The sequence below is a fragment of the Adelges cooleyi genome, unplaced genomic scaffold, assembly GCF_023614345.1.
Source record: "Adelges cooleyi isolate 19-005CV unplaced genomic scaffold, UGA_ACOO_1.1 ACOO_flye_CR_arks_rails_tigmint_CR_PRNA_30, whole genome shotgun sequence".
Taxonomy (NCBI): domain Eukaryota; kingdom Metazoa; phylum Arthropoda; class Insecta; order Hemiptera; family Adelgidae; genus Adelges; species Adelges cooleyi.
In genome coordinates, this window is record NW_026095971.1 from 22,112,179 (window position 1) to 22,125,223 (window position 13,045).

The following is a 13,045-nucleotide window of genomic DNA, read 5'->3' on the forward strand; positions in this document are numbered from 1 at the left end:
ACGTGTTAATTATGAGAAAAAAAAATCCATTATAACGCTCGACTGTTGTGGGCTATTCGCACCTCGTCTGCACCGAATACGTGATGACCCCCCCCCCCCCCGGCGTGTCCCCAAAGTCGGCGCTAAGCCATTTCAATGAAAGTATAAGTACAGACCGCTATTATAACCGCCACGTTGTGTCGCGGTGAGTCGAATAAACAGACGGGCCACGGGTAATGGAACCGTTCGTGCCGGCTAAGAGACAACACGTGAGTCGCACTCGCAAAGACTCGTTTCATCCTGCTTTATAATAAACGTTTTGCTGTCTTATCCCCGGGGAAATATATCAAGAGCGAGAGAGAGAGAGAGAGAAAAATGTATAATCATAACAGCTGTAATAATATTATATTATTTCGTAGCCGCCTCCGGCTGCGCAGAGTAATACAAACTAATCAACGTGTTTTCCGGTCCCCTTTAAGGGCGAAAGTTCTTTTTTTTTTAAGGCAGGTTAGTAGTAATAAAAAGGGGCTTTACCGCCCATTTTATACAAATTCCAGTTAACCTTATATGATTTTTAGTATAGAAAATTTGTTTGCAACATCCGAGTATTTTACTAAATAAGATGTGGGAGAATACATTTTAAATATAAAAACATGTTTCAAATAAACTATAGTCATATATAATAATGGATGATTATAATAACGAATGTGATGTTTTTCGTACATTAGACTATTGAGATTTTACTGTTACCATTATTATACTGTTTAAATTTTTCTACGTACACATAATTTATTAAAATGAGTATAGTTTATTTGAAACATGTTTTTATATATATATATAATTTATTCTCCCATTTGTTATTTAGTAAAACACTCGATGTTGCAAAAGAATTTTCTATACTAAACAATATATAAGGTTGAACTAGAATTTGTATAAAATGGGCGGTAATGCCCCTTTTTATTACTACTCAGGTTAAGTCGAATAAATTGTTGCTCGTCGTTGTATCGTGCCATAACTGTCCCGAGGATGTAAACGTAGCGTTTGAAAGCAATCCGAGCCTTCGTCGAGTATACCTACTAATGCGACTGTAATAAATGTGTTTGTATTCTAAACACAACGCTGGAGTCTGAAAAATCAAACATGACGCATCTTAAATAATTAATCGTTCGGACTAAACGTCAAATGTTACAACAATATTTACATTAAGGCGTTAAAGGCAACACAACAATCTGTGCAAAAGATGTAAAACATTATAGCGTAGATTGTATCCGTGTAAAACAATACAACGCCTTCTCTGTTGTCTATTCATATTGTAAACACATTTGTTAATTATTTAAGACAAACCTTATTTTTGGTTTTTTACCGCTAGATTAATGAGTTATCAAATTTTGAACTCAGCATCCGCTCCAACAATTGCCTGCTTGCTTATAACGACACATTTGTTACTTTTTATAAACACTATTAAAGGAATCTAAACAGAAAAAGAGGAGGCGTTGAGGAGCGAAGACAAATCTTTAAGATAAATTACCCATTTACCTTTTTCCTCCTTAAAATATATACCACAAATTATTGCAAATATATAACGCACATTTTTTAAATATACATTTAACTGACTAAACGAAGAATACAACGAATGTGTTTGTTACAGGTCTTGTATTCAAGATTCTATGCCTGGAATTGCTCACAGGTAATAAGTAGTTCTATAAATAAATAAAAAATTGCTGATGGCTTGAATACCGTTTAATTCAATGTCCCCTTATATATGAATAATAACATGTTATTTATACAAGTTGATTATACTTTTTCAGAGTTTTTCGGAAAACCGCACAAAACAACAAACTGTGTTTGTATTTGGGCAACAGAGACGTTGTGGTATCAAACAATTCCGCCACTAAAATCCACGGTATCGTTTTGGTTGATCCAGAACTACTGAAAGACCCAAAGAAAAAAGTAAGCATCTTATGAGTTGTGTAATTCCAATACCGTAACAACAAAATCTCGACATTGAAAAGGAATAGTAACACTATGAAATTTGTATTCAATGAATATCAAATTATTTGATCGTCACTTTCGACGTTTTACATACATTGGCTGGTGTAGTTCAATTGTCCAATGTTGGTTTTAAATTTGTTGGATCAATGTTAATGTTAGAAGTGCATACAGTAAGATTTGTTGAAATGCAACATATCCAGACCGACCATATATCGTTCCGGGATTTCAATTGGCGACTCTTTGGATTTAACACCGTAAACTTAATTGTTTTAAACGCGTTTAAAATTGTTCAAACATTTAATAAGTACAAAGTTTCGCTGGGTAAACTTTATATTACAGTTTTACGCACAACTTTAACATCATTGTTTACTCGTAATACTGTGGATTAAGCTGGATTATTTTTAGACACCGTGTCTTTGTTGTTAGCACAAGTAAAACAATGAAAATGCATAGTTGTATAATATATAAAACGAGTAAAATTTCACCGAAGATTAACTCTCGCGTAATCGTTATTTGCGGATTTTCATCAATCAAAAACTTTGACCGATCAAATTGTAATAAAAAAAAAAATCACTTTTGTAGTTACATTGAAAATGAATAACAATTTTAGTTAGAAAACCATTCAGTAGTGTCGACATTCAATTCAAAATTTCAGGGGTGATGAGTATTAGACAAGTAATAGTATTCATTTGGACTTTTCAGCAGGGTTGTCTGGGAGAGTGTAGGAAGAAGAAAGACGGTCATATCGGTCAGGTTATGACGTTATGTTATTTAAACCGAGAACGAAAGGAAAGGTTCACGTGGTAATTCGTATTGATAAAATATTCCATAACCGAAAGACACCCTTTAATTTGGATTGCTTTTAAATTCAACGGTTTAGCCGAACACCATCAACGGCATTGTTGACTATACCTTATAAAAACCTAGAGTATAGTCTAAACAATTTCTAATTAAGAATACAAGCTGTACACGTTGGACTCGCCGCATTGCCGGTGTTTGTGAGTAGAATTATACGGTTTGGAGTTGGTAAAAAATATTTGAAACAAATGTGATGTCAACAACAGCTGTTGGTTGGAATTATTCAAAACAATTATTATTCGTAACCGCAAATGGTCGGGTTAAGTGTACTCGGATGCTTTGTACACAATTTCAACCAACTTCGCATTCCCCTCGCCCTTTGCCTACATGCAAAGCCCTCAGACGCGCGACACGACACTTCCAAACGGTATGAAGCGATTTGGCTAGAACGTTAAAAGCATTTCCACGCGGTCACGCTGAGTGTTGTTACGCACGGTTGTTGTTGGATGTAATTTCCGGTTCAATTCCGTGGCCTTTAATGGATTCTAAATGGCGGGCGGCGTTCAAGAGGAAGCATTTAATTCTGTCCATTCTCTAAACCGCGTAATTGCCTAAGGCTAAGCTACAAAACGTACAGCTGTCAATAATAGAACATCTCAACTCCTAATTTTCTATTCGATACACAATATCACCAATCCCGCCGAACCGGCTGACGTTGTCAATTGATCGGGTCAATGCATCATCACCAAAGTTACTTAAGGTTTTACCACAATGTTTATTGGATTGTTTAGAACAAACAAAAGATTTTAAAACTGACCACCAACTAATCCAACGAAAACTAATTCAGCGTTTTCCTTTTTCTCCTAGGTCTATGGACAAATCACGCTGACGTTCCGGTACGGCCGAGAAGACGAAGAAGTCATGGGACTTAAGTTTTGCAACGAAGCAATCATGTGCTTAGCACAAATTTACCCACCTCACGAAAACGCGCAGCGAGATCAAAACACACCTTTGCAGGTAAACTCAACGAGTAAGGCAGGGATAGCTTTGGCCTGGTACATTGACCAAAACCATTTAAGTATACCGATTTGTATAATAATGTTTACACTTGGAAAATTCGACAAACCAATATTGTAGACGGTTCTGAAGTAAGGTTAATCCGAGGATTTATTATGTATATTCTACAACCGTAGCAATACCGTGTTATGTGAAATGCGCGTTGTACAACAAATATACATAATATAGGTAGAACAAATATTCGAGTGTTTGAAATCGAATTCTAATTATCCGTGTTCATAAATACATGTTAATAACAATAATGATTGGCATGCGCGAATTTTGTAATAAAACGATAACCGACGATTTCAGGAAATGTTGATACAGAGGTTAGGAAATAATGCACATCCGTTTTCAATGGAAGTAACACATTTAGCTCCGCCCAGTGTACAATTAGTTCCAGCCAAAGAATACAACGGAGCGCCAATAGGAACCAGCTATGATATACGCATATATATTGGTAATTATTAAAAATTATAACAACCCAATAACATTTTGCCAAGTAAAATGTACATAATTAATAGTATACTTATGAAAATTAAAAAAATAATATATGTATTTTATACATGTATTTACATAAATAATTAATTCATGAATAATAATTAATACTTGTAACACTTGTGGGTAAAACGTCGAAATATAAGTTTTAAAAAATAAATACAAAATGTTTTAAACGATTGTGGATGAAAAACGTGACGTTGCCCCATAATGTTGTCAAAATATATTAAAGTTTAACTCCCTAAAGGCAAAAGGCTTAGTGTTATCAAATTGAAATCATATCAGTCACTTTGGCAAGTAGTTTGGTTGAATTAATTACACATTTACCAAACGCTTTTAGGAAATACACGACATCACCAACAGCAAAACTTCAATTACTTACACACAAGAGAAACCACAAAACCGATAATCATGACAAAACTTTAACGGATTTCCTCACATCGATAAATTTTAACAAGTTTAACAAAGTTGTCAAGCCCCTGTTTCGCAAAAGCTGTGCTTGTTGGGAAGGGGGAGGGTGTAAAAAGTTAAATATCTGGGGGAAATGTATGCATTTCACAAATTAATAAGTAGATATATAAAAAGTTTAATTAGTAAGGACTTTATTTTAGTTTAATCGTTTCAAGAGATTTATGAAGCAATTTTAAATGTATTTTTAGAAAAGGAAAATGTTTAGTATGGCCATATTTAATGTTATAACGTGCGTTGTTTCACAGCCGAGAGAGCAGACGAAAAGCTACAGAGGAAGAACATTGTAAAAATGGGTATCAAAGTAGTTCAGATGGCTTCAGCACCACCACCGCCTACGCCCACCCCTAGATCAGAACAGCCTAAAGGTTGGCGGCAAAGGGGACCACAAGCCACGTCAGAAAAACCGTTTTTGCTCAGTGACGGAAAAGTTACACTGGAGGCGAATCTAGACAAAGCTATTTACACACACGGTGATCCTGTACATATAAGTATCAACGTAAAAAACACCACTAAAAAAGCCGTTAAGCGCATAAAGGTAATAAATTCATGATACGAGGAATAGATTGCATAAATCTGTAACAACTGTGAATAAGTGTGCAAGTCAATTTCAGTGATTTTACAGGGGAGCGATTTTAAACTTGAAAGAAACCACTTGAGTACCTCTAAATTATTGATCAATATAAGAGGATCATAAAAAAATTTAATGTTTTAAATGAAATCCTGATTTATGGCAGTTGGTCTAAGTTTAAAACGCTCCCCTGTAAAATCACTAAAATCGACTTACACACTTATTCACAGTTGTTACAGAAATAAGATATGAGATTGCACAACTAAGATATTGTCATTTTATTATTTAATGATTTAACAAATAACGGAGTTATGACATACTATTTCTTTCAATAGCTTATTACAAAAAGTTTAATAAAAAAAAATCATGTAGATTAATCTATTAAAAATTAAAACATACAATACAATATTATGTCGACGCTTATATAGTGTACGTAAGTGTAATACGATAAACTCTTTGAAGTAAAACTCATTTTCTTATAATTACAGGCCACCAATATAATAGTTATAAACGAACAAAAAAGCTAAATGATATCGTCATAATTAAAATGATTGCTCTTAAAACAACGACATAATAGAGCTGTTTATCTTATATAACATCAGCGACAAACATGCAATAGCATCCTATTTGCAATATTCGAGAAATAACGTTAATATAGATTTGCGATAAGTTTAAAATTAAATATAGACTTCAATCAATAAAAGATATTTTGTACCCGCTCGAACAGAAATTATTATTTCATTTGTTTTTGACAATTATCAGTAAGACACTATGATTTCACACGTTAGCACTGTTATGCCTGCAGTGTACAAACACGTTGTATTATTATACATGCATAACTGTCAAACGTACCTAACGTTAATTTGTTGACGGTCGTGAGAGATAACCTCTGTGCCACGGCCCGGAGGGAATCGAACTTGATGCTCTAGGATAATCGGTCATTATAAGTTCAAACTTCGAATCCGAGACAATGAACAACGTTGTGCAAACGTTGCCATACGGTAGCATGGCAGCTCATATTAAATATGCACACCGGTTCCCACCTTTTTCTGCAAATGTATCCGCGAAAATGGTAAACTGAACAATTTTCATCAACAGGTGTTCATCGTGCAACACGTGGACGTGTGCATGTTCAGCAACGGTAAATTCAAAAACACAGTGGCCGCCGAGGAGTGCACCGACGTGCCAATACCCGGCAACGGCGGTTCGTTGGAGAAGGAGTACAAGTTGTATCCGATCAAGGCGAGGACAAAGAACTGGATCGCTCTGGAAGACTCTCTGGGCACAGCCGTCAACAAGGCAGAAGGATCTCTGTCCAGCACGGTGGTGTGTGTGTCGCCCGAAGACCGAAACGTGTTCGCCATATACGTCACGTACTATGTCAAAGTGAAACTCCTAATAGGCGCGATGGGCGGACAAATGTCTCTGAAATTGCCCTTTACGTTGATGCACACGCCGTCCAACGCGTTCCTCTCAGGTTGGTTTGTCATTAGAGGCCAGACTGACGTTGAAAACCAGCTTTGGCTCGATCGTACTCGGTCGACATTCCCAACCCCACAGTGTGTGTTCAATTCGGAAAATGAAAAATATAAGAAACATTGACAGAGTAAGGTGTAGGAGACTGAACGGAAACTGTGTTGCGTTACGTTTTTTGACATTTTTGTTGTCCATAAAAAGAAAGCTCTACGCCGTAGAGTATGTATCGACTCCGTTTATGTAAGCAACTGACAGTAAGAAACACGAAATTTCAACAAATTTGACACAGGTACACCGCTTTACTCGATCGAATGGCCGAATAATTATTTCTCAGACGCCATTTGAGGGATATTTTTATTTTCCCCACAATGATAATTTATGTTATTGGGCTGGGGATGCGTGAAATTTCACGTCGCCATTTCCGCATTAAACTTTCACTTTCACGCGATAAGAGATATGAGAAAAGTGATAAGAGATATGAAAAAAGTGATAAGATATAATAATGATAAGAGAAAACGTATTTTTTTAAATTTTATCATACACTTTTCTATCTAAAAACCGAACGAATAACTCATTTGGACTATACAATATTATGCAATGGCCAATGTGTTTTTTTTTTTTTTTTTATCAGAATGCAAGAACACGTCGTGCGCATCGTTGGGGCCGTGTCCGCTTGTTCCGCCCGTCGGCAAAGAAGCCGTCATAGCCGTCGACGAAAGGTGCACCAACAACAGCGGTCTGGAGCTCTGAGGATTAATCGAATCGGCCGACAATCGAGAAGTTCCTCCTTCGACAACAACAACAGCTACGGCCGATCCAGAAGCCGACAACGACGAGGCGAACCGTTTTAAGTTCAAAAGAATTTTGTGCTGTTTCAGCAACTACAGATGGTGAACGTGGGTCCAAAACCAAAAAACGGAAAGAAAATAAATATATCAATTAAAAAAAAAAAAAAAATGTAAAATAATTTGTAAGCGCGTTATGAACTCATATACATATTCAACGTTTTTTTTTTTATGTACGCCAATTATTTAAGGGTAAAAAAACGACCAACGAGAAAACACATATCGTGTTCGGCCATTTTCCCGTCTGTCGTTTAACCAGATTTCTATTATTATATTCTCAAGTCGTACCTGTACCATGTGTTTCTATTAGTCAACAGCTCTCGTTGTGTTTAATATTATTACTTCCGACCGGAACTATATTTAGAGGAAGACGAGTCGTGTGTGTGTGTGTGTGTGTGTGTGTGTGTGTGGTAATGGACATATTATGTGCTCGCGTTGCAATTAATATTGCCTAAAAAGAAATTGTCGTTTTACATGTTTTATAATAAAATAAAAATATATTGAAATTTTCATCGGCAAAACGGAACACGGTAAATATTGAAATAATAATATATTAGGCTGATTTGTTGCAGGGTAGAATATTTTAAAATCTATGTACTAAAAAACCGCCCCACGTTTGAGATGGATGGTACACAACGTGTGTGTATGTTAACTGTTATTGTATACATATGTAGTTTGGCAGTGTACACAAGAGCTGTAAATAATTGTTCCAAATACAAAGTCTATCGTCTGAGCTCAAAAAATAACCAATAAATATTCCATTGTCCGACCAATGAATGGAATCATCCTCAACGCTTGTTGTTTAAATGTCACCCCAAAAAATGATAAAAATAGTGATCTCCGAATTCCGTTAGATAGCTGTTGTTGAAAACCTGAGCACTCATCTAAGATAATCTTAACCATTTCCGGTCCCCTTTCGTGTGTATGTGTGGGGGGGGAGGGGGGATTTTACTTATTATAATTATTTATAACACCAGTGTTTTTACATGTTGTATTTTAAACGATAGTCGTACTGTATGTTTATGCGATTCGACTATAAATGGAAAACTATGTTATCTTAATAGTTAACTTCAGAACTGAACATATTACAACTAGTCATTTTGAATATAATAAATCCAAAAAATGGGAAACATTTCACATGGTGCTTTTGATTTGAGCCACAAATTATTTTTAATTAATTTCAATCGTTATAAATGTAATAAGACATACTATAAGAAACAATGTACGATACAATTATTGTTTTTCCTTGTGGGCTATACTTTTAAATAAACATACAGCGACGCAGTATAAAAATAATATTTTAAATAACAGTAGCTCAAGTTACCCATTTTTATTAGGTAGGTAAGTATATATTAAAAAAAATTAAAAAACCTTTTTTTTTTAATCTCCAATGTTATGTACATTTTTTTTCTTATCAATCACTAATAATTTTGTTTTCTTAAGAAACACGATAAAACATTGTTTATCCTATACACTTGATGAAATAAACGGGAAATATACTTTGTTAATCTATAAGACGTATGCCTTATAGTTATGTTTTTTTTTTATTAGATGCTATTTTATAGACAAGTTAAGGTTTTTAGATTATAATAAATATTTTATATCCAACCCGTCAACTGTCATGACATTTAATTGATATTTTATGATTATTAACTATATAGACGATATTATGCCATTTAAAAATAAACATCATTGTTTTTTTAATAATATGTTTGTTTTATTATAAGTTGTCACAGAATCATTATTTTAAGTAAACATTTAAATTGTGTATGTTTAATAAATTATTTAGTATACAAGCCAGACCTCGGCTGTCGAGGCCTTTAATAAAAAATAATTTAGTATTTTATTAAAACGTTCCGACTGATTCATTTGCTCAAATCTATAACGAGATATCCACCGTCCAATTAGTTTCATCCGAAATACGTTCAACGGATTTAAATTTACAATAATACACATACTTACTAATAACTATCTCGACCATTAGATCATAATAATTTATGTGATAAATTAACCTTTATAATAGTTGAACAAAATCATAAAAAAAAATTATGTAAATATGTATCTAAGCATAATATTTCTGATTAAAACAAAACTTCAGTTTCAAAATACACAAATTGTTTGACTTTGACTTAAGTTAGTTTACATAAAAAAATTAATGAGCGTAAAAAAAGACAATTTCTGTCATCGTTGAAATAAGAAAGACATACTAAAGCTACTCAGGAATCATTATTTGTAAATAATATTACATTTAAGCTATATTTATATTTGTGTACTTGTAAAATAGTTACAAATATTATGCATTTTTATTATTTGACATCTTTTGTAAATCTATAAAACCAAAATCGAATATATTTTATAATAACTGCATAACTTTGAATTGCTATTAATATGTTTTTTAATCCCCGATAATTAAAATTAATAATAGCATTTCTTTTTTTAATTAACGACTTAATTTTAAACTAGTATAGAAAATATCACCCGGTATGACCAATTAATATCAAAAATTGAGTTGTCACTACACCGATAAATACAATAATACGAGTCAACCTGAACAGCCTTAATAAGTTGGATTGAAACTTGCTCTTGAAACCAATGTATAACTGATAAATTTAAAACAGATGTCCAAGTTGTTGTAATTTAGAAAAAATAATTCACATGAAAAAATTTAATATTCTACAACTAATTTAGTAAAACAGTTTAGACAATTTTCAGTTCAAATGTAGAATTGACGTAATAGACCTTTTGCAAAACTCATTCACAAAGTAACAAAAAAAAAAAGTTAACGATGCAATATGTTTACTGTAAGGCATTATATAACCTCTACTGAATCGGCATTTTCAACAATTTACAAGCCAAACATTCCCTATTTGTTTTTCTGCTACAACATTATAAGTAAAAAAGAACTAACCGTGATATTCAAATTGTCGGCCTCCTCGAACGACGTATTTTGAATTGTTAGCTGAATCATTCTGATCGGTAACTTTTACTAAAATATACTTGTAACGGCCTCTGTTGTCCAGTTCAACGTCTGGAATCTTTTTCAACGTCGAAGACGAAGACATCGTGTGTATTGTCTGTAAATTAAAATGCAAGTTACGCAGAATTTTAATATCAAAACAGTAGGTAAATATTTTAAGCGTGGGGTATGGCAAACTAATTTAGTTATAAACCCGACCAAATATATAATATGTGTATTACACTTACCTTTATAGAGCTCAAACCGCAAATATCAGTAAATTTCAATAATCTTCTGATAATCATAGATTTCTCTAATAATATAACAATAATAATTATATTTTAACCGGTAAAACGCATGTACTGTGGTGGTGGTTGTGATAACAGTATCTGTTATCAAAAAACAGATAACGCATTTTTAACGTGCATGAAGTTAGCCAGCAATATTTGATAACAGAAAGTGTCATGGCGTTTGTGTATGTTGTGTTGCCAACACTCTAATTATTCTAAGGGGCAGTCCATATATCAAAAAACGTTGCGGTACATTTATGCATAATCAAAACGTTATTATAAAATAAAGGTGTATTTAAAATGTATTTGTATATATATATATTTGTATACAACAGATTCGATAAACTAATCACATAAGAGTTTTAATTAGTATTTAAAAAAAAAAAAATTTTAATATTAATATTTTACTCACGCAACAATTAAATATTTAAATGAAATAATTAAAATAATATACTTGAAAACATATAATTTATAATTTTATGGTTTGATCACTATTAATGTGACAACACTTGAACTAAAATTTCCTTATTTAAAACTAGTGATTAAGTATCACAATTTAAAACAATACTGTTATTTGGGAATGTTAAACGACAGAATTTGATTTTTTTTTTTCATTCTGGTTTTATGAATTTTGTTTCTATTTTAATACGTTCTGCTATGGTACCTATGGATACGAAATCATATTTAATATTCAATATTGTATTTCTTACAAAATATATATATAATCATTATAGCTGTATTGTTTGACTATTATTTCCTAAAAAATATACTATACTAGTATAATAATTTTATTGGTTAAATAATTTTTGGAAGACAGTTGCTACAACACTGATTAAAAATGCATACTGTGGAATTTGTAATATTCGCAATAAAAAATACTGATAAAACGCAATTTACTACTAGTTTGATCCACTAATGCGAATTTACCATACAGTTATTGATCAATGAAAAATCTGTTGAACCACACTTAGCTCATTGTCATTTCATTCTGTCAGTCGATACAGCGCTGTATATTTACCAAAAAGGATTTATCGATTAAATACTGACTTTATCAATGAACCTTCTTTCCTCAGCAAGACGTGTCCTGCCCATTTTTAGTTGTTTCTTGTATAGTTCTTGTACAACCAAACCCAATTCTGTTACATTTGCTCTAGCACGGGCTACATTGTATTGTTATTGTTTAAAATATTTCGAGTTAAGTTGGCTAAGCTAAAACATATATTATCAAGACCGATTCCTTGCAATTGACTATAGATTTTATAGTTGTTTATGTCGAATAAAAATACCTAGTAACAATTGTTAGACATTGTCCATTGTAACAGTCATAGTTGATATTATTTGCGTGCACAGGAGTAACCATATAGGGTGGTTCGTTGTAAAAGTGGTGTAACTCCAATTTTTTTTAAAAAAAATACATATTTTTAATTAAGGGAGTCACATACAGTCTTTCATTATAAAAGATGAGCAGCTCCAATAAATACAAAATCAAATAAAAAAAAAAAATAGCAAACACTTAATGAATATATATCTTTTTTCATACACATTAATACAAAAATCTGGTTATTTCAAAATTCTATCACAAGGATATAATTCATTTTTACAACGAACGACACATATTATGCTAGGGCCTATAATATTCTGATTATCTATGTATTATAAATATTATTATATGCCTTTACCCATGATCAAGCTTATGGAAAAAAAACCAGTTGTAGAAGAAACCAAATATATAATATTAACAATTGAATAAAATTATGTTAAAAATGTCTGAAATAATATGCTCAAGTACAAAGTGTACCCTATTTAAACAATTTTCGGACACTATAAAGTTTTTTATAAGATTTTATATTATAGTGTTAATAAGGCGGCAAAATAACAAAAATTTGCCAAATCGGTAAAAATCACACGTGAAATATAATATTAACAAACTTTGTTTAAAACAACAATTGTATTGATTTTCTACCAAAATACGAATTAAGAATAGGTATTTTCAATAAAAAATATTTTCAACAACTATTGTAAACAATTATAAAGCTTTAAAAAATAATTTTGCTGCACGGGGACTTTTATAACAACATAGTATATTATTGAAAGTTGTTAAAAATCCTTAATGCTA

The 13,045-nt window shown here is 32.5% G+C and overlaps 2 protein-coding genes across 3 annotated transcripts in view; one reads left to right on the top strand and one right to left on the bottom strand.

Moving 5' to 3' along the window:
* The window catches only part of LOC126838742 (arrestin homolog), a 61,560-nt gene extending 52,340 nt beyond the window's left edge, over nucleotides 1-9,220 (top strand). For both annotated transcript variants that reach the window (XM_050573407.1, XM_050573408.1), the window contains 7 exons: nucleotides 1,628-1,666; nucleotides 1,788-1,929; nucleotides 3,637-3,786; nucleotides 4,138-4,285; nucleotides 5,040-5,329; nucleotides 6,461-6,839; nucleotides 7,470-9,220. In XM_050573407.1, coding sequence (XP_050429364.1) covers nucleotides 1,628-1,666; nucleotides 1,788-1,929; nucleotides 3,637-3,786; nucleotides 4,138-4,285; nucleotides 5,040-5,329; nucleotides 6,461-6,839; nucleotides 7,470-7,588 — 1,267 coding nt within the window. In that variant the 3' untranslated portion in view covers nucleotides 7,589-9,220. The remainder of the gene's footprint in view (nucleotides 1-1,627; nucleotides 1,667-1,787; nucleotides 1,930-3,636; nucleotides 3,787-4,137; nucleotides 4,286-5,039; nucleotides 5,330-6,460; nucleotides 6,840-7,469) is intronic.
* Nucleotides 1-11,017, bottom strand: part of LOC126838743 (14 kDa phosphohistidine phosphatase-like) — a 94,374-nt gene extending 83,357 nt beyond the window's left edge. Inside the window, exons 1-2 of the mRNA XM_050573409.1 lie at nucleotides 10,888-11,017; nucleotides 10,592-10,757 (exon numbers count right to left, since the gene is read on the bottom strand). Of these exons, the coding sequence (XP_050429366.1) occupies nucleotides 10,592-10,757; nucleotides 10,888-10,944 (223 nt within the window). The 5' untranslated portion in view covers nucleotides 10,945-11,017. The remainder of the gene's footprint in view (nucleotides 1-10,591; nucleotides 10,758-10,887) is intronic.
* Nucleotides 11,018-13,045: the final 2,028 nt, after the last annotated feature.